We start from the raw sequence: 21,841 nt of genomic DNA, 5'->3' as shown, positions 1-21,841 counted from the left end.
ATGGTCTCGACATTAAATCCTATAGTAGGTATTGCCTGAACATCATGGCCAAGTTTCAGATGATATAACAGTGTTGTTTTCCCGCTATTGTCGAGCCCAAGAAGGATTCCGGTATACGCATCTTTGTGCCTGCCGGATAGCCAGTGATTGAGCACTAGCGAAGGGTCAATTTAGTAGGGATGTATCAATGACGGACAGTGGCTTACGCATATTATTCTCGATGACGAAGTAAACAAGCCGAGTATGATTGCAAAGAACTCGACAGCTTGGCAATGTTGAAGTGATTGGAGAGTATTCTGCTTTTCCAATCAAGTACCGAGGAATAGTGGGTTGCCCCGAAACACCAAACTGGCGCCTCTTATGATATTGCCGCCTCCGTCATGACTCGTGGACGCTACGCGGCCTAGCCCAAAAAGGTGACAATAAACGCTCCACGCACATATCTAAAGGCATGCTTTGATCCCTTTGAGCCTTTTCATCCGTCATTTTTATCGTATTTCATCTAATTTGTCATGTCACTGTGAAAATTCTCGGTTTAGTCCCGGTGCTGGTTAGCTAAGGGAGCTAGCTAATTATCGAGCATATTTGTGTCTACCGTTAAAAAACAATTTCTCGAGTGCTTTGGTAATGATTTGAATATTTGAGTAGCATAGATATGCTACATCAATCCGCTAGACCGCCGCGTGAGAATTCTTGCTAGATCCAGACCGTATAATGGCACATGGTCATTCAGAATCAACACCCTCAGCGCTATCGGGTTGCCTGCGGAAGGTACACTACCAATTCAAACCTGGAGGTTCAACTCCGCCGACTCAATCTATGATGAAGTCTTCGGTCCCGATGATCTCGCATATTATGTTCACACGTACTCAGGAGATTCGGTGTTCTTCTACGTTGGACAAACGGATCCAGCTGTTGCCTACGCCTTCGAGTTTTCGTATTAAGTTCTGGGAACGAGGACATCGATGAAGCCAAGAAGTCATAATGAGAAATGGTAAAGAAGCCTAAATGTAATGCTAAGTCAAATGATATTCGTCTTCTCATCAAGCCATCCTTTAGCTCACAAGCTCTTTCCAAACTCCCCTTTCCTTACCATTGTTGAACAATTTAGTATCTGCAGATACAACCCTATTATGTTGCGAAATCTCTAGCCAGCAACGATAAGACCATTTCCACGTTACTAACCCAAGGAAGAGCCTTTTTAGGTTTACAGCCCTCTAATTCAATCTGCGGGGAGTATAAGATCCGAGCGCTACGGATCGGTCTCTCCATCCTTGACAAGCTCTACTGCGGGCCATAGGTCGTTGAGAAATCTCCAACGGCCTTGTTCTTTCCAGCCAGAAGCTTTCCACTGGTTCGCAGTGCGAGGAAAGTAATCCAGCACTGGAGCTAGGCTGGTGTCGTGCGCGCTAATCAACAGGATATTTGGGTCTGCGTCGAACGCCTGGAGCGCGCGAATCGTTGCTCGGGCTGCTTCAATGTCCACTGCAACAGTCTCACCCGTGTGTTTCTGGGAGATCGTGAAGAATGGAGTCGTCTTGGATTCGGAATGATGTTCTGTCATATGATGGGCATACTGCGTGGGGATATGTGGCTTGCGAGTCTTGTCCGAGGGGTGGATTTGTGCGAAGACATGGCCAGGGCACTCTCCCGATTCCATCTTCTGAATCGCATTCCCCGTACGCTGAGGGATGGGAATGGTGTCCGGGAGCGGGAAGAACTTGTGGGGCCGGAGCTGGGAGGCGTGGTGGTAAGAATCGGCGCCCATAAGGATAAATGTCGAAGTCTCGGAGTTGAGACTAGTAGGATCAGTCGTACGAGCCAAGGCATTGATATGCCCAATGGCATGGCCAGGTGCGGAGAAGAAGTAGAGGCTTCCGTCTCCGAAGAAATCAATTGCTGGCAGCCCGCCAATTTCCAGATCAGGGGTACTGAAGTCGAGTTCTATCAAGGCACGACCAGCGAACTCTCGTGACAGGATCGGTGATGCCGTGTTATCGGGGTATCCAGGGTAGAACGCATGCTTGACCCCCGGACCCACAATGAGATTGGTAGTTGATGGAAATAGACTCGGCCGCCCAACATGGTCCCAATGCGGGTGGCTTTTCGGACAGGACTTTGGTCAGCATCAATCTCAAAGGCTTGAGTAATACTTGGCGTAGTCTAGTCTCTGAATGTACGGAAGAAGCAACTACTCACCTCCAGACGATGGCATCAATGCTGCTCAACGGGACCCCATCGGCCTCGAGGATCTCAGATACATTCTTCTCTATTTTGATTGTGGCCCCCCAGCCAGTGATACGCTCGACCAGCGCAGGAGCTAGATCGTTTTTCCAGTCTTTTGGCGGACCTAAGTCAAACAGGACTCTGGTTTTCTTTCTGGTTTGTTGGTGGGTATGAGTGATCAGGAAAGAATAAGCAACGGCGCGAAAATTATCGAAGCCCTTGATTTCAGGCCCAAAGAAGACAGAAGGAGACAGATCAGAAAGGCAGAAGGTAGTATCAATGATACACACCTCCACTGTCGACCCGGATTCCGGTATGGTGTATGTGAGAGATGGAGATTTCATCGCAGCATGCGACAGCAATAAAAGATTGTTCCGAATTTCTTAGGGATGTGTGGTTCTGTGCTGTCGGTAATACTCTCGTTGGCCACTGAGCGCTTTGGAGCTCTTTTGCACTCGATTCTGTATGATGAGACTAGGCAGCCTGTCAGCGGGAAAACAAGTATGGGCCTTTCTTAATAACAAATTCGATATCTGGCACGGATCACGAGAATTAGAAGCATGGCAAAGAACGATGCTCAAAGAAAAGAAAGTGGGGCCGATTGATTTACGTCAAGGTTAATGGGTTTGGGTCGGATGAGCCGGGTTCCACTACCGGTTAACCCGACAGGCCCGGTAAGCGATCCCCCAGCGCGGCAAAGAAGATTACCATTGCGATATTCGTATATAAGATCAGGCTACTAGATCACTTCATATGATAGTTCATTGTTTCAGTATCCAAGTCGATTGAACACGACTTCACATGAATAATATGGGGTCTATTCCATTGCCCGAACAGATGCACCCATATCAATCCCTTTCCATTGACGAGAGGGTCAAACGGGTGCTCCTTAACACGCCCCTGTTCGATGGTCACAATGACCTTCCACAGCAGCCTCGCTGTGTCACGCATGGCAAGATCTATGATCAACCACGCTTCGATCTCGAGAAAGGTTTCGAGAGGGGAATGACAGACATACCTAGGTTGCGACAAGGTAAGAAGCTGAGCGTGTGCACTGCAAGTAAGGCTTTTGTGCTGATTTTGAGGTGGTGCTCAGGGGCTGTGGGTGCACAATTTTGGTCCATCTGTGTCCCTTGTCTTAGTTCGGCTGAGGACTTTTCGACTCCAGAATACAGCGACATGGCGCGGGATGCAATTGAACAGTTGGATTTGACTACACGACTCATCGAACTATATCCGCACGTTTTTGAACTTGTTAGAGAACCGCAGGATGTGAAGCGGGTATACGACGAAGGCCGGATTGCGTGCTCGATCGGCATCGAAGGTCTTCACATGGCCGGCAATTCCATCGGGATAATTCGAGCATTCTACAAACTCGGCGCCCGATATTGCACCCTCACTCACAATGTCAACAATTGTTTCGCGGATTCCTCCCAGTCCGTTTCTGGCCCAGTTCACGGTGGTTTGTCTTCCTTGGGACGTTCCTGTATCAAGGAGATGAACCGGTTGGGTATGATCATCGACCTTTCCCATGTTACAATGGAGTGTGCCGAGCAGGCTCTCAATCTAACCCGTGCTCCTGTCATGTTCTCGCACAGTAATGCCTACTCGGTCTTCAACCATCCTCGTAATGTATCCGACAAAATCCTCGATAGGATCCCGCAGAATGGCGGCATCATCATGGTGACCTTTGTCCCAGAGCATGTTGCTGCAAAGCGTCGCGATGCAACCATGAATCATGTTCTCGATCACCTCTTTTATATCGCCGATCGTATCGGCTGGGATCATGTCGGTCTCGGATCCGATTTTGATGGGATTGCTTCTCGCATCCCAGGTCTAGATGATGTTCGCTGCTATCCTATCCTGCTCAAGGCGATTTTAGACCGTGGAGCAAATGAGAGCCAGCTTGCTAAGGTAGCGGGGGAAAATATGCTTCGAGTGTGGCGTGATGTGGTCAAGGTGCGAGAGCAGATGAGGAAAGAGGGTGTATTGCCCGTCGAAGATGTCTGGGAGGGAAGGCAATGGTGGCGTTTCGACGGCAAGTACCAAATGGCCGATCCAGACCCGGAAGATAAGATGGGATACGATGTTAGTGTCTATTGCGCCCTTACCCTAACAGACATTCATACTGATGTTGCACAGTTCTTTGGCGTTCCGAAGCCTGACGATGCTTAGCGAAGCGAGCTGATTTGAAGAACAAGTGGACTTCTGAAGGGCAGACTGCTGGAAGAAACGGCTAGACCGCGTTGCCTCATGGCATGGGCTCCTGCCCGTCGATCATTGTCATGTATTCGCTCCACCCGAACGGCACTTGTGCGGAACTATCGGTAGAAAACTCATCTAGGTCATCAAACAAAGATGAATTCATTGATGTCATTTGGGCTTGTAGGCTCATATGGCTCCATAGGTTGCGGATGTGAAGCTGTGACTGCAGCCGTCGCAATGCTGATGGTTCCGATATAGTGAACATTATGTGACGGATCTTTTCAAAGAGCCGTGGAGAAACATTACTAGGCTCTGGTAATCCGATAGATTCACCCATTGGTCCAGTTATTGAAGATGGGTGTGGCCCGCCAGTATGGTCAAGGGCAAGCGGACTCGATCCGGCCCTTTGCGTGCCGTAGGCCACTGCATAGAGAGCATCAATGAGCTCGATTATCTCAATCCATGATGATGCAACTGGCCACGAGTTTTGCCATGATCGCAGTATTTCAATGAGGGATGAGACTTTCTGACCCCCAGTGATGCTCGCTGCCTCTGCTACCTGAAGCTTTGAGTGAAGGCTCCAGAGGTGAACGCAAGCTGAGCTCAATATCGCAGCGCCCGAGAACGGCGATCGAAGTGAATCTTGATCTTTGACATCACCGTCATATAATGCAGAGGCTATCTCTGTGACGACGTCCGCATGATGGCAACATGTGGCCACAATATCCTGTCTCCACGTAGCTCCTGGTGAATTTGGAGGGAAAAAGTTGTGAGCTTGAGGCAAATGAGCCTGTTGGAGAGTACACAGTGCATGATTGAGAAGCATATGCATAGACACAAAGAGGTTTCCTTCCCCAAGCAGGCAAAATGTGCGATAATTTCTCATCGACCATGTCATCCTTGGAGGGAGTTTGCCTATCCACTCCAGGACGGTGTTGTGCGCCATTAAGAATTCTTCCTCGTTCTCAACGAGTCCCTCAGGGGATGAGTTCCCAACTGTTCCAAACAAATCGATAAAAACACTCCACAGATCAACCGCCTTGAGGAAGAACGGTAAAACCTCCGCATGTTCAAAAACAGAACATTGAAAGTTTGCGAGACCCGGCCCACGAAAATCTTCGTCAAAAAGAAAATTCCTGGCAGGGCAAGGCAACTGGATGGAAATATGCCTGGTTCTGAACACTTGTGGACGAGCGGTCAAAAAGCAGAGCATGCGATCCATGATGAAGCAGGTCCAAAGTGCCCTTCTCCTAACCTCTTGCTCTCTCGGAGGGTGATTCCGGAAATATTCTTTCCCAAGCCGCATCTCCTGAGCCATGCGGATAGCCAAACCTGTATACATCCAGGCTCGGGTAATGTTTCGGCTGTATAATTCGCGAAGTCCAAGAATGACGTTGGCCTGTACAGATGCTACGCTTGGCTGATCAGACAGTTCTCTAGAGTATCCATGTGCAGTCTTAGCCAGTCTCTGTGAAAGTTGAGGTGCGCTTTCTCCATTGAAGACATTCAAGGTATCAGTCTCGGAAATGTTGAGGGCAGCCAACGAACAAATCGCGAAGAGCGAAAATGGAGGGTGTGATGTTAAATCGGTTGCCTCGAAGCTTGGTTGATGTATGCTTTGCCGTATAAAGGCTAGATGAGGAGTACTAAAGAAAATGTTGAAGAGAAGCTCCGCATGATCTCCTGGTATACCGGCTGCGACTGGCGACGTGTCAGACGACTCAGTCACCTCGTCCTGGCCTGCTTCAAGGGCCCTCTCTAGGACGGGCCATGTACATCTATCACGGACCCGTAGGCAATGCCTGCAGCACGGTTTCGCACCGTTGCACTTGACTTTTCGTCGTCGGCTAGGCGCGGCGATAGCAGCAATCAGTTTCCGAAAGGGAGGGCGCCGAGCGCAGTAAGGAAGAGGGATTGCGGCTCACCATGGGATGCAGGCTATGATAGTCCTCTGGCGTGGCACGACGTCACTCCCCACCATCTCTACGATCTATGAGCGCCGAAGAAGAAACTGTCGTGGATTACGGCGCGAGCAATCTGGCAAATCGTTTGTGTAGAAAGGCGACGGGTAGGTATGGAAGCCAATTGGAGAGAAAATGGTGAGGCGAAATCTGAGTACCATAAGCCCGCCTCAGTTTTTGGTGGGGTCCAACAGGTATTTGAAAAGCGTCAGGCTCCACATCAGCTACCTAAGTCGTACTCACGCCCTTTAGCTGACTACAACTTAATACCGAGGGATCCTGTAGATTGATCAACTTGGCTAATGTAGCGAATCAAAGAAAGTATGAATTGTATAAGTAGTCATATTATTCAAAGCCTTTCTCAGGTACAAAATATTTTTTCCATTGTCTTCGGTACAAAACAAATAAACATCGCTGTGTCTCACCAGATCTCGCAGCTGTTTTGGACGCGATTCTCATCTGAATAGAATGATAAAAGTTCACAGTGATTCCAACGATATCATTTATGACCTCGCATATTAGGATGACAATAAGTTCTTGATGCCAGCGCTGCATAGGGTCTCAAGGTTTGAATCGGAATCTGGGGTCTGCAAAACCCGTGATATTAGGTGTAATTCCATTATCCCCCTCTTCAGTATCTTGTTCATTGTCTGCCTTGAGGTCTCGTTTTTTGTTCTCCAATCTCATCCACAAAGAATAAGACCCAACCAGAGCCATGCAGATCCCAGCACAAACGCAATTGGTCTTGAGTGCCGAGATGTATCGAGGAGCCTCGTCCGTGATAAAGATGTTGCTGGCGAGAAAACCGGAAGAATTGGCTAAGGAAGAATGAGCGTGAGGTGATCTGGTAGAACCATTAATAACTTACTAAGAGATAGCAAGACTCCCATGGTTGCAGCTCTGGCATTGAGGTTGTTCATGTTAGAGAGCATCCATGCAGAGTAGAGGACAGAGATTGGGTAGGCCTGCTCTCTTTTGTTAGACATTGGCAAAAAGATGGAGATTTCAGGTACGAACTCCGATGGTGCAGAGGAAGATGGCGAAGTAAGCCACGCCCATTTGAGTTGTCACATTGACGGTCATGAGAAGAATATATCCTACAAGGCTCGTACTGAGAGCGCCGACCATGTGAAAGCCACGTTCTTGAAAATAGTCCGAAGAGAAGCTAACCATTAAAAGTGTGCAAGCAGAAGTTATAGCAGGAGCCACAGTGTACTGTGCAAAGTTAGATCACGGAATGTTAATAACCTTTCAGGGGATCACTGCGTACCAGGTTAGTTTTTACAACACCAAACCCCAGCCTCTTCGTCATGATGGCCAGAAAATTGGCATTGGAGTTCAACAAGACTCCATAGGTAAATCCAATGACAGCACGCAAGGGAAAGTGCCAAGATTTGAACTCGCTTAAGGCCTCAGCCCAATTGATCTTGGCAGTGGTGTTGTTCATCGAGTCCATTAGCTGATGCATGGTCCCTGCTTGTTTCTCTTCCTCAGTCAAGAAGTAGGCTGTTTGGATACTGCGAGGGAGGACGAAGAAGGCGATAACTGCAGTTACCAGAGTAATCCCGCCCTCAAGTAAGAACAAATACGACCAGGTGTATAGCGTCTTGCCCCCCGGTAGTTGAAAGACACCATAGGCAAGAAGACCTCCAAATGCAGAGGCTGTAATGCTAGAAGCGTAGAAAATGCCAATACGGAAAGCTATTTGCCTGCGTGTGTAAAAGGTCGAGAAGTATACTACTGAACTAGATGGCCCTCATCAGCCTCAGCCCATCTAACAAAGGTTGATGGGCGACAAACCTTGCAACAAACCCAGACTCAAATGCACCAACGAAAAATCGACAAGCAACGAGACCGGGGAAACTTTTAACAGCTGCTGTGCATATTGATGCTGTGCCGAAGCCTAAGAGCATTAGGGGTATTCCATATTTACCCGAGAACTTTTTAGAAATCAAGGTGCCGACGGGTCCAAAAAGAAGCATGGCAATATAGTAGACGGTCAAGCAGAGGTTGTATTGGTTTCCATGAAGGCCAAGATCCTTCGATAGCCCCGCTGTTTCTGCATTTCCCAGATTGGACCGGTCAAGAGAGCTATGGGTCCGTTAGGGCTATTCACACTTTGAGGTGGTAGAGCATACTCGAGTAAATAGGAAAAGGACACCATTGGGATGATGATCAGATCGCATTTCAAAGTGTACCTCTTCAAAGCTGCTGAATTGATATGAGGCTGAGCAATGCCTTGCTCAACAGAGAGTACCCGGGTAGCCTCACCCAGCGTATCGGGCTTATGCACTGCTTCAACAGGGACCATAGTGTCGCAGAGAGATGATGATGTTAACAATTGTAGTATTCTGCTTCTCACACTTATGAACTCCCTAGCCAACTGAAGTCGCCCCCAGGCACAAGGCCATTGTTATATATCATGCCGCCAATGACATCGCAAACTCCATTTGTATAATAAAAATTGGGCACAGGGGATGAGCCGGACTGATACGTGCAGATCGCACGGAGCCAGTGCGGAAGATGCAGGGCAGGATGGAAACCTGCTAAGTAGTGTTATCAGAATTGAGCCGTGGACTACTTACGCGGTATCGATTTCTATCCCTTTTCTCGCTGCAAAAAGCTCAAGTCTGTTAGTGCTCCGTGAAGTCTAGTAAAAGTACCCTGAAATTTCCACAGCAGGTAATAGTAATGTGGGGACATATTAGCTCCACAGAGCTACAGTAAGGGGTCCCTCCGGCTCATCCGTACCTCATCCACGGGTAGATAAAGGATGATGCGAACATGATCCGATTTGCGTTTACGGGAACATTTTTAGGCTTTTAGGGTAGTAGATTACACGGAGCATGAAGATTCGATTTGTTACAATAGGTTGCCCCCTTTCTTTACGGCCACTATGCCTGTGAGCTTATCATCGACACGGTATAACTCACTGTAGACGTGGCTTACTATAATCAGAACACCCAAGCCATATGGTTGACTAGGTTCTGCTCCCGATAATGTACAAGCCCAGGAATGAACAAGTAGTTGCATCAATATATCAAGCTTCTCGGGTTATGCCTCTGTGTACCTTGAGGGTCTGCAAATCTCCCAAAACAGCAGCGTCGTAGACTAATCTGTTATTATGAAAATAGAGTCTCGTGTTGAAAGAAGGAGCGCTCGTCATATTTCGCTGCAAACACTTGAGGCTACAAATAACTCAATCTAGCCCTTAAACCCCATCAGAGCTTTGATAAAATATGTGAATATTCATAAATGAGACGACCTGTTCTTGACTCAGCATCTTCAGCAGTCTTCTTTCTATGTTGTCTCTCAAAATGCCAATGGGAAGCAACCCAGGAGCGAATAATTCTTATACTTTTCGATTGAAGAAATATGTTCATACACCGACAGTCAATCTAGGACACTGATCCATCAGGGATCTTACGAGTGATTCTTTGGAACGCCCAGACACCGGCAATTCCCCCTCTGTGGTCACCGTGCCCCCCACCGGAAGCCCAACCGGCGCGCGATGACACCCGGGCCCCCGTGTCGGGGCACAGTGCACACATCCTAGAATAACATGTACTGCTGACATATCTCATGACTACGAACGAAGTCGATCAGACACAGAAGATTTGACTCTTCCAGGTATCATGTTTCTTTACCAATATCTTAATCAAGCATTAAAGTTCGCATGTGGAAACTAGCCTTAACAATTGTAAGCTAGGTTGACACGCTTTGCTTTAGATTGATGCTCCTACTGATGCACTAATCTTGATTATGTTTACTACAGTTGGCTCCATTGAAATCTTCTAGAAAAGGTTCGTAATATTATTGGTGTTTTCTCGCTTTAGGAGGTAAGAACGAGGGTCAAGTGCCTCCCTAAAGGCTACCTGGATCATTTGACGTTAGCAACGTCTTTTTCATGCTAGCTCGCTCGCCTAACATCAGCTAGGACATGATACACTCTTTATAGTTAAAACAGAATGAGGCATGAGCTTTTGATATGAAGTGTGAAACCTTTGACGTCAAGGGCTCTATTTGATTTGGGTGCATTATGTCGGTTGAAATATTAAAATATGGCTTACGGGTAATATTTGGTGTGGCCATACCTTCAATCTTGAAAGAAGACATGAATACGCTAGCGGGTTTCTTGATGAATGGATTTAAGAGCAAGCTTGAGGAAGCGAGCAGTGACTATTTTCGCATCTGATTACGCAACGTGCTACAAATGCACTAGCGCAAGAGAAGTTGATGCCATTATCTCTAGCCGTTGCGTCATCGACCCGAATGACAATCACTTTCACGACTAACTTCAACAGCAATTGATGCCAATAGCTTGCTACATGGCGAATGCGTGCACAACGTATTTGTATCCAACTCCAGCCACGTGGTTGGCTCATGGAACAGATGTCAAACGAGGGCCTGGACCATCTACTCGGTACAAGTGGAGATTGTACCTCAATGACTACTGGACACAGTCGGCTATCGCCTTCCGATGACATGCGCACTAGTATAAACGTGAGGGCTTGGACTTTCAAGCGTCGTCGTTGAGGCGGAGGCAGAGCGACTTGAATCGCTGAGGTGGGTTGAGATCATTGTGGGTGCGTATCACGCCATTCGCTGATAAGGATGAAGAAGCCTTTAAAGGCGACGAATGGCGAAAAGAAAGGAGCATTGTAAATATATATGGAACTAGTCTTCTCTGCGGGGTAAAAAGGGCGCAATACAAATTCCCCCATTCCTATCATCGTTGTTGGATATTGTCGTGGGCAGTCATCAGGTTGAACAAAATGGCAAATCTGGAGGCGAGAAAGCACATTTCCCCTGATTCGGGATTCCCAATCACCATCCACCCGAGCTTCAATCCAAAGATCAAAGAATGGACACCGCCTGAGGCAATCAGAGGGCAAATCTTTCCCGACAGAGACCGAGCAAGCTTTGCTGATCCAGAGAAGAAAGCTCTCTTTTCCGTTGCGAAGCGAGTCGACTTGACAGAGTCTGTCGGAACTGTCCTCGAGAATGTTCAACTCTCACAGCTGACACCCCAACAACTTGACGAGTTAGCTTTGTTAGTGACCGAACGAGGAGTCGTGTTTTTCCGGGACCAAGACCTTACTACCGACGGACAGGTTAAATTATTTGAGCATTATGGAATATTGGACAGACATCCAGCTCAAAAAGATGTGAGACACGTTGTGATTCGCGGTAGTCGTGAGGATCACCGTGAAATTGCAAAATACACACCTTGGCCATCTGGCGACTTTCACGCCGACACATCCTTCGAGGTCAACCCGCCCTCATATTCTATGCTTCGGATGGAAGAACACCCAGAAGTGGGTGGCGACACGGCTTGGGTTTCACAGTACGGGCTCTACGATGCGCTCAGTGATGCGATGAAGAAATTCGTTGATGGGCTACACGCTGTCCACACTTCCCGTCTTCAATACGACACCATCATCGATCTCTGGGGTGTTGGACCTAACCGACCCCCCATTGATTCACACCATCCTGCAGTTAGAACTCATCCTGTCACGGGTCTGAAGGCATTAAATGTCAATCCTGGGTTTGTCACAGGGTTTGCCGAGCTGAAAAAATACGAATCCGATAAGTTGTTGGATTTCTTCGCCTACCATATCCACTCAGGCGACGATCACTATGTCCGATGGAAGTGGCAGGTTGGCAGTGTAGCTATGTGGGACAACAGGTGCACATTGCACCGTGTCATCCCAGGCACATACGAAGCACCAAGACGGGGGATTAGAACAACGGTGTTTGGAGAAAAGCGTAAGTCGTGTTTTTCTTCTCCCCCTCTTTGTTATTTCTTGGTAGAATTGACAAGCCCGACTAACGCGTTACATAGCTTACTTTGATCCGGCAAGTGAAAGTCGAAATGAAAGGGCTACAAGACTCAAAGAGCAAGGAACGAAGGCAGAGGAAACAAAACTGAAAAGAGAAGAGCACGGTGTAGCTGAAACTCCTGCTTAATATCCAGGGGTATGTTGTTGTATGGCGTGTAGGGCTGCTGAATTATATTAGAAGATTTGTTCATAAACCATCCCAAAAGGCTGACTCATATAGAACAATACTAAACCCAGAAGATAAATAAAGATAAAAAAAAAGATGATAGCCTGTGGAGAAACGAAGTTTGAACTGAGTTTGTTGGTAGGACCTTAGTCCTCTGTTGAGTAATCTCTGGGTTCAAATCTGATTGGGCTCTATAACGTACAATGACTGCTTCTTAGCATTATTTGACAAACCTTACCGAATTATTCACTTCGCTTGACTGGTGCCGTAATTGCTCGCAGTGTATACGATTCGCGTCTCGGTAAAGTATTGGCATGCCATTTAAGGTCGATGTACACGATGTTGTGAGGTCTAGCGAATGGATTACAGTGATCAATGGAAATAAATCAAAACCTTATACCGTTGAAGTCAATCAGGAAAATATGTTGTCTCAGATTTTCATTATTTATCGCGTTATTGGCTCAGGCCGGTTGGATTTTATCACCTAAAATGTTACACAACATCTAGTATCTCAGATCTGCGTACATACGGAAGCATAAATTAATTCATTAGTGACAGTTGTGAGCCGAAAAAAGCCGTAGGCAAGATGCAGATTGACCATGTTAAAGATTGCCAAACCGAAAACATATCAGCCCACCATCGTGACCAAATGAGTAGTTCAAAGAGACAGCGAGTATTTATCATGACCCAGAACGAGAAAAGCCCACACATGGATGTCTCCCCTTAACAATTAATTAGATGGGTCTTTCAGCGCTCCATGTAGGCCAGTCTGAATCGTCCATGGATTGCCCTTGATCTTCCTCCAAAAACTTTTGAAAACTTATGAATTGCGTTGGCGTACCAGTTGTCCTCGATTCTTGAACACTGTTTTCTATCTCGGACATCCTAATATTACCGATCTGCGGTACTTGAGGATTTGTGGCTGAATGCTCCAGATAGCCGGAGTGAGACTGGCCAACGCTTGGAGCTATGCTCCCCACAAGGGTTGTAGTATCGCCTGGAAGCGTCGTAGAATTTCCTCTGTGTCTTTGTACTTGGAGGTCTAGCGATCTGTGTTCGGGCTCTCTACTCCTTCCCTGGACTTGCGACAACAGTTGGACACCCGAGATATACATTTGCTGTAGTGCAGCTCGCACAATGCGCGTGCTGAATGCATCTATATCTTCCTCTGCTGGTGGTATCCATATCACGTTGTTCTCCGTCAAAACATCTCTGACTACCTTATAGCCTTCAGCATCGCACCAATCCCTATATATCCACATTTGATGACTTTGGCTTGTATCCAGATATGCCGAGGCTGGCCGTGGTTTGCCCGGGAAGAGAATGTGCCATATCGCAAACCATTGGCCTTCCTCGTCCAACCTTGAATCAGATTTCTTATTGAGAGATGCCTTCTGCGCCTCGGAGACACCTTCGATTTCAAGGGTCGTCACTTGACAGCTTTGGAGCCTAGTATGAAGATCTCTTGCAGCCTCTTCATCAAAGGATGTCCCACAAAAAGGACAGTATGGTTTAATCATATGCGAACGGTAGAGATGTTGTTTCACGTCGCGGACTCTATTGAGAAAAAGAGTACCACAAGCTTGATGCTTGATAGGATCTCTCTTCATAAACGGGCAGGCGAGCAGCCGGCGTTTCTCGGAAATCCTTTGCCTCTTGACAATTAGGCGAGCATCATCGTGTCCTCCTGACTCCAAGTCAATACTTCTGGCCCTCTTTCTGTTAGACGCTCCTCTATCCCCGGGAGGTGCCTGCACTGAATATCGTTCTCTTGATTCACTTCCGTCATTGTGCCAGCCAGTCTCCTGCTCAGGTTTGTCTTGACACTCACAACTGATTGATCGTGATCGATAAAATTCGTCAAGAAGCCTTTTCAACGCTATTTCATAGATATTCAAATAAGGGCGTGTATCATGGAGGTCCAAGGGCTCCATCCAAAGATCCCCGTCGTATGACGCCGTGTTCGACAACGATCCGTCACCACCTAGGGAGTCTGCTTCCGACACATTTTCAGCCCCAGGCTCAGGCGGAGAAACAACCGAGCTTTCCGGTAGTATAATGTCGTTCATTGGCATACTAAAGCTTTGAATGTCGAGATTAGTTTCTGTATGGTTGATGGCAGGTCTACTTGGAACTCGTGTCGTGCTATCTTCGTGCGAGAAGTGGGCGTCTGCCCCAGCCTCATCCTGGCATGCTCTAGTAGAGTGATCAGGCCCAGAGATTGGTGGCCCAATACAAGTTGCTGTACTATCAAAGCCACGTGGAAACTGATGCTTTAATTCATCATTGATGCTCTTGATTTCCCCACTATTGCACACATTTTCCAATAGCTGCCAGACACCGTACTTGAAAGCCAGCGACGAGACCTTTTCTTGGACCAGGAATAAGTCAGAATCAAAATTTAGGGCTCTCAGGTCATGGCCTAATGTCCAATGGAATTGAGTGTTGAATGTCGGCTGTCGAAATGAAAACCAGTCATTAGTGAACGATGGCTGATATAGATATGCTGGCGTAGAGAGGTGCTCGGTCAAGGTCATCCACGTGTTGTCTAGTTCTTCTAGAAGGTGAAGCCAAACTATTTCTTTATGAGAGTCGCTAGAAGATGCAACCATGATCCATCGAAGGCAGTTCAAAGCTTGCTTTGATATCGTTTGGACATTCAATTGCTTGGCCGGTGTGACTTTGAGGAGGGATATTAATGCAGCAATATACCTGGCCTGCAGATCTATTCTAGCCGCATCATTCAATCGAAGACGTTGCTGTATGTCTTTAGATTGCAGGAACTCTTTGACAGTTCTGTGTCGAAGTCTGACATGGGTGCCAAATGCATTGATTTCTGTTGTTTCAAAGTCATCAAGATGCTCCTCTCTAGTAATCTCCAGCAAGCCTTTGCCGCGAGAGTGCACACGTTGAGATATACGTTGCGTCCTGAATTTGACATCTTTCCAGGGAAGTGGGTCAGCGGGCTGGCTGTTTAAGAAATCAGAGAATGGTTCATCCATGAATGACATCTGAATGATTGATACAGGCTGAGGGCTGTACAAGACGAGGGAAGCGATTTCGATCGTTTCTTGTGGTATGGCATCATCTGAACTTTTGCCAACCAAGAGATACATGAATAAGTCCTCCAACTCGCTGGGAAAGGAGTCAACGAGACTAATGAGGCTGGAGATGGTTTGTCTACTTCGTAGGCTTTCCATGACTTCCCTGACTGCAAGATTAACCCAGAGGAAAACCCCGAAAGACTTCTCAACCACCATGTCGACAATTCTTGTTGCGTCTGAAATATCGGCTCCATCAATGCTTGACCTCACCGCCGGCCCTAATTTTCTCTCGACATAGATATAGATGTCGTCTCGGATGAGATCATGAAGCTGAAGTCCAGGATCATTGCCAAAGGCAAATTCTATTTCACTGGTTTGGCGGCTGGCAACACAGAGTTTAATGTTACTAGACAACCGAATCTCTTGCAGTAAGTCGAGGACTTCATTTAATCCATCTCCAGCTTCATCTAATCCATCGATAAAGAGATACATGATTGCGTGTGCCTCGATATTGTGGATGAGAGCCAAGAACATCTGCCGAAGTTCTATAATTGAAAAAGGCTTTGGATCCTCTCCAAAGAGTAATATTGCTTCGCAACGTGATGGGGATATTGCCGGAATTAACTCAGGTACTTCGCGAAGTATTTGAGCTAAGAGGGATCTGAGAAGCCCATCAACCGTCCTCTGCAAGCGAAAGCCACAGCTCCAAAAATAGAAGTTAGCTAGGATCCGCCGATAGTTTGCGCCAAAGTTTCGCCAGTATGCTTCGGGTCGATTAATGATTCGGTTATCCTGGCCATTGTTGAGTGCACTCGTCACCTTGCCGTGCAAGTATTTCATCAAGGTGGACTTCCCAGAGCCCGGTTTTCCAGAAATCCAGAACACGCCGTCACCCGAGTATAGCCATTTCCGAAAACTTAGAGATCGATGTGATCCCCTTTGGTTGCGGTCAAGTACCCATTCAAAGGTACGCTCTTCCGGGTCGACTATTTGTTCTTCTCTTTTTGCCATACCTGAATAACAGAGCGATTTGATAAATTTTGGCATAAGCTCGCCGCCATATCGCTGCATCGTGTCTGCGTCCCAGATGTAATTAACAGCTGAGTGCGGCTCACGACCATGGTATCCATATATGTGCAAGAAAATGTCTTGCTTTAGAGCCAGCTTGTAGACGTCTCGAACAGACGAAATGATGTCGGAAGTGAAAAGATTCAGGATAATGGAACCTATTGGCTCATCGCGTTTAGATTGAAGTGTCATCCATCTTTGTGGAGAGGATCTGGCTTTGACGTATGGGTATACTGTTGACAGCACATTACGATTATTCGACAAACCAGCTCTGTGCGATTAATTTTATTAGTCAGATAGATTAATAGCGTGAGAGCAGCCACTATAACTTGCCGCATGACCCGGAGTAGCACGATGCTCAGATGTCGTTTGTTGTTATTGATTTCCTTTGCTAATCTTTCAAGTCTTGTCTTGTTATAGGCCGGGGGTAAGGTATTCTTCGAGCGCATCGACCGCTTCTCCACTTTTCGCCTTTCAAACCTCTTTAACTCTTCCAGTAACTCTGAAGCGAATCTACGGGAGTCTTCCGCAATCTTAGCAAACCCATCATCTTTGAAATCGTCCCTTGTCATTGCCGCCTGATTGAGGCTTATTTCAACGGTACGGATGTCTTCAGCCAACATGCTATGCCAGTGTGGAGCGGATTGTAGTGCAGATATAAGTTGCGTTCCGATGTTCAGACACTGCACAATGTTCGCTGCAAGCCCAACGAAGCTGAGGGACTCTGCCATGGTTGTACCCGCCTAGGGTGATGAGTGAATTGACGCTGAAGGGGGTTCAAGCCGGTTCTCAAATTGGATGTGTGAGGGAAGACACAAAGCCAGCGTTGCCAACAACTCCTAGATTAGTAGATAGTAGGTCGGATACTAATATGATAGAGGCAATGCCATGTGTTGTAATTTGCGTCTGGAATGCGCCTTCTGATGAGCACAATTGTGGTAATGGGAAAGGCTAGCCAATAAAGCAGAATTCGACGCAGCCGAAACATTCAGCCACGAGACGACACGTGAGCCCGAGACCAATTCGGGCGTCGTTAGCTTACAGTAGATAAGACCAAGCTGAATGACAGGCTATATTGGAACGCGAAGGTAAAGAATGGTTTGCTTATTAGTGCTGAGAAATTTAGTAGATAATCTTCATCTACATACGTAGATATCTCAGCCTCGCCAAGGTAAGCAATACCAGACAGACTATTCAAAAGTTTTGCGGTTAGGGCCATTTCCGCGTTGGGCTCAAGTTTGGGTTATTTATGTGTGAATGTAGCGAAGTGGGTGTAAATCTAAAATACTAGTCTTGTCTTGATATTTCCACCAAGGTCTTTGAGCCCTTTATCCTCAGATTTACCATCATAACCCTCCCATGATATTTAGAGAGATCTCTGTCGGCGACTACATTCGATACATTCCATATACAAACTTCCCTCTGAAGCACTCTCAGGTTAGGCTATGAGAGATCACAAGATATCTTAGCCACAAATTGGGACAAGATGCGCATAAATGGAGTCTTGTTCGTTATCTCATGGGCTATAGAAATAACCAAGATAATCCGGTTCGCTTGGACGTATTTAGAAATGAACATATATAGCTCTAGAGTTAGGAAAGTCACGAACACTAGAGTGTGCCACACGTTTTCAAAGTTGGTGCAAGACTGTGTGATATCTACTGAGCTCCTACTAGTCGATACTTATTCATCTCTCAGGTAGTCATTATACTCACGACAATAGTATGCCGCACTGAAACATTCCCATGTCCGAGTCAAAGTGACATGACTAATAACAGCATTGCCCTATGTCCATACAATCGTAGAATCAGCTTAATAAGGCAACCATTGTAACGCATGTAATGCACGTGCTCCACAAATTTTGCTGTCCCTTGTGGCGTGCGAGTCTTTCTCCTTGTAGGAAGTAACCGACAGTGTACAGACCAGGCGGGTGACCATCGTGTTGTGAAAGAGCGTAGGCTATATGAGACTAGTCAGGAGACAGAAATTGCCCAAAAGACATCGGCACAAGCCTATTTCCCTGGAAAGGTCTCTTAGCTCGGCAGACGCGTCAGCATAAATAAGCGAAGCATTTACATCCACCTCTAACACATAGTAGACTCTAGAATGTAGTAATTTTCCGTCCACGACGAAATTTTACAACTAGTAATAGTTGATTGGTTGAAGAAGTATTCAAGGTCACAACATAACCAATGGACATCGTTTGACCTTAGCAATAACTAATTTGAAGCGCCTTTCGGCTTTTGCAATGCACGTCCCAGGTTCTTGTATGTTCCCATGCCGTGTTTGACCATATTCAGCTTTCGCCATCTATAACATGCCTCATGGTCTTCTAGTAAGCGAGGATTATCTGTGCGCTCGGTTCCGGAGTATGCTCTTGATGACAGCACTATTTTGGGGTGGCCAAGATAATGATAGCCATACAAGAGAACGCAGCCATTTGCCGAGGTGAGAATCTTCCAGGGCGAGCCAATGTGGACTGATCCAAGTCTTCGACTTCGACGTCGTCGTGACTGCATGCGAAGCGTGGCTAGACGACGATCATTGCCCCTTCATCGCTTGACTTAATATGTGACCCGTCCCGCCCGCCATATCGGGTCAGCTATATACCCCTCGTCGAGCGACTATTTGTCGCCAAGGATTCAGGCACGGGCCAGAATCCAACCCTACCAAATGTATAGACAGCCCCAGAATGTTCAACCCCAACTTCTCCTCGCTTACCCTCCTAAAAATAGGATGCGTCTGTTGCCTCAGTTATCTACGTAGCATTGTTACCGGGAACATGGAAACAGAAGCCGATGGTACGAAGACCAACATCCGGATCGTGGCTCCTACAGCTCTATGGTCGAACTGAGGTGCACCGTGGAAACAATTATGTTGAATACAATGATGCTTCCACTAAGATAGGTGATATAAAATAATTATCCCACTACTATGATGGTAGTCGATCATTGTCATGCATCGTTCCTCAGTAAAGCATCAGCATCATTATTCGGCTCACGGCAATCTGCCGTTGAATCTCAGCAGTCGACGATTGTTCAACTCAATGTCACCAGTTCAACTTCTCCGCACTGCATAGTTCCACAGATTATGGACGGCATGCCAGGTCTGCCACGATGCTTTTGTGGCTTAGCCTCCCATGGAAGCTCTTTGGCATCCAATGAATGTTCGTTGTGGCTCAACCCGCATGTATCGCATCCGGGAGCTGAGAGTCTGAGACACGGCTCATATTTAGCCTGATAAACCGCACAGGTGCTGCTCTGCCCGAGCATAAGATCGCATTAGCGGCTCTTTGTCCTAGCCTTAGAAGGCGAAATTGGCCGACGATAGATGCTAATGGGGCCAAATGCCAAAATTCGGAGCCGAGATTAGACCACCCTCGGCTACTGTCATCACCCATACCACCGGTGCGACACCTTCAGAACCAGGACATTGGCACGACGAGGCCCTCCAAGTATCCCGCGATTGCATCAAGACTATCGAATTTGTGCATTACATGTGGCTTGAGGTATGGCTGGGCCTTCCGGACCTTAATGCCGTTCATCATGGCTTTCGTTGTTAAAGACCACGAGAGCCACTCGAGCTCAATGTGGAAAACACCAGCCCTGCTGTACTCATCTAACTGCTCAATAAGTTAGCATTGTATATGATGCATTTCTACAAGCTTGTCCTCTATCTTGCTTCGGTGCTAGGCATTGCATCCTCGGGATTGGCAAAACCACTTGCCAACCCAGTAGTGGACATCGTGCCAAGACAGACTATCACGCCTGGTGGGCCTCCCTGTGGTCAAAACAATGCAACCAATAGGCGCTGTTGGAAGAATAGTTGGAGTATCGACACGGACTATGAGACAACCAATCCACCGGCATTCAGTACTCGGGTTGTAGGTCTTGACATTATCGTCTTTCAGATATACAATGTGCTAAGAAAACTAGTATGACTTTTATATTACCAATATCACATCATGGGTTGGCCCAGATGGAGTTGTCAAACAAGCTATGCTCATTAATAGTCAGTCGCCCGCAACCTGACCCGCATTCAATACTGACCCAGACATAGATACCTTTCCAGGGCCAACAATTGAGGCTGGTAAACGTTGTCCAAGTCCCTCGTTCTTCTGTGACGCTAACCTAGATCAGATTGGGGAGATTATATTCAAGTAAATGTTCATAACCAACTACAGTCCAACGGGCAAGTATTCTTCTGCTCAAGGATCTGTCTGAAACTAACAATCTAGCAGGACATCCATCCACTGGCATGGTATTCGGCAGTTTGGTGAGAGCAATCAAGACGGTGCAAATGGTGTGACTGAATGTCCGATTCCACCTGGACATAGTAATTCATATGCTTTTCATGTCACTCAATATGGAACTTCCTGGTACGTTGCCCTAACAAGCTGCGAACTTGTGTCTAATATAGAACGGTCAGGTACCATAGTCATTACTCGTCCCAATACGGGAACGGGGTTGTAGGAGCACTTATTGTTCATGGGCCTGCATCGGCAAATTACGATATCGATCTTGGACCGTATATAATTACGGATTACTATTACGAAACGGCTGATAGACTTCAACGACGAGCAGAACTTGTCATCGGTGGGCCTCCGGACAGTGACAACATCTTATTCCGGGGCAAGAATATCAGACCCAATGGTTCCGGTGGACAGTATGATCGAATAACTTTGACACCTGGAAAGAAGCATCTATTACGACTAATTAACACTAGCGTCGATAATAGCCTTACTGTTTCTCTTGTTGGACATAACTTCACTGTGATTGCTACCGACTTGGTTCCCGTTACACCAATCGTCAAGAACTCTCTATTCCTTGGTGTCGGACAACGTTATGACGTTATCATCGATGCAAGTCAGCCGGTAGATAATTACTGGCTCAATGTGACACTGGAAGTAAACAACAATTGTGGGCGCTCAAAGAATCTTTATCCGGCTGCCATAATTCATTACGACGGTGCAGGGACAGGCAACCCTACGAACAAAGGAACTCCATTAGTGGCTGGCTGCGCCAGTGAAACAGGTTTCTCTCCTATCGTCAAACGAACTATTCCAGCTTCACAGTTTCAAGCAACGGAAATTTCAGTCGAGGTAGACACTCCAGTTGTCGACTTCAGAGGCCAAGTGTTCAGATGGCTTGTCAATGATGTCGACATCGAGATTGAGTGGGGCCATCCTATCCTAGAATATGTTTACCAAGGAAACAACTCTTATCCACCAAAGGCTAACGTCGTCGAGGTCCCACAGGCCAATCAATGGACCTTTTGGGTGATTCAAAACGGCTTCATTCTTCCACATCCTGTCCATCTCCACGGTCA

At 46.9% G+C, this 21,841-nt stretch overlaps 1 protein-coding gene across 1 annotated transcript; it reads left to right on the top strand.

Annotated features, from left to right (window-relative positions):
• Positions 1-3,765: 3,765 nt before the first annotated feature.
• Positions 3,766-4,401, top strand: UCRPA7_3109 (putative microsomal dipeptidase protein; the record flags this gene model as incomplete). Its single annotated transcript, XM_007915668.1, has 1 exon — positions 3,766-4,401. The coding sequence occupies one exon, from the start codon at positions 3,766-3,768 to the stop codon at positions 4,399-4,401; it is 636 nt and encodes a 211-aa protein (XP_007913859.1).
• Between the last annotated feature and the right edge of the window lie 17,440 nt (positions 4,402-21,841).

Source organism: Phaeoacremonium minimum, assembly GCF_000392275.1.
Source record: "Phaeoacremonium minimum UCRPA7 unplaced genomic scaffold PA7_03_scaffold_224, whole genome shotgun sequence".
NCBI classification, from domain to species: Eukaryota; Fungi; Ascomycota; class Sordariomycetes; order Togniniales; family Togniniaceae; genus Phaeoacremonium; species Phaeoacremonium minimum.
This window is presented reverse-complemented; position numbering and strand designations above follow the sequence as displayed.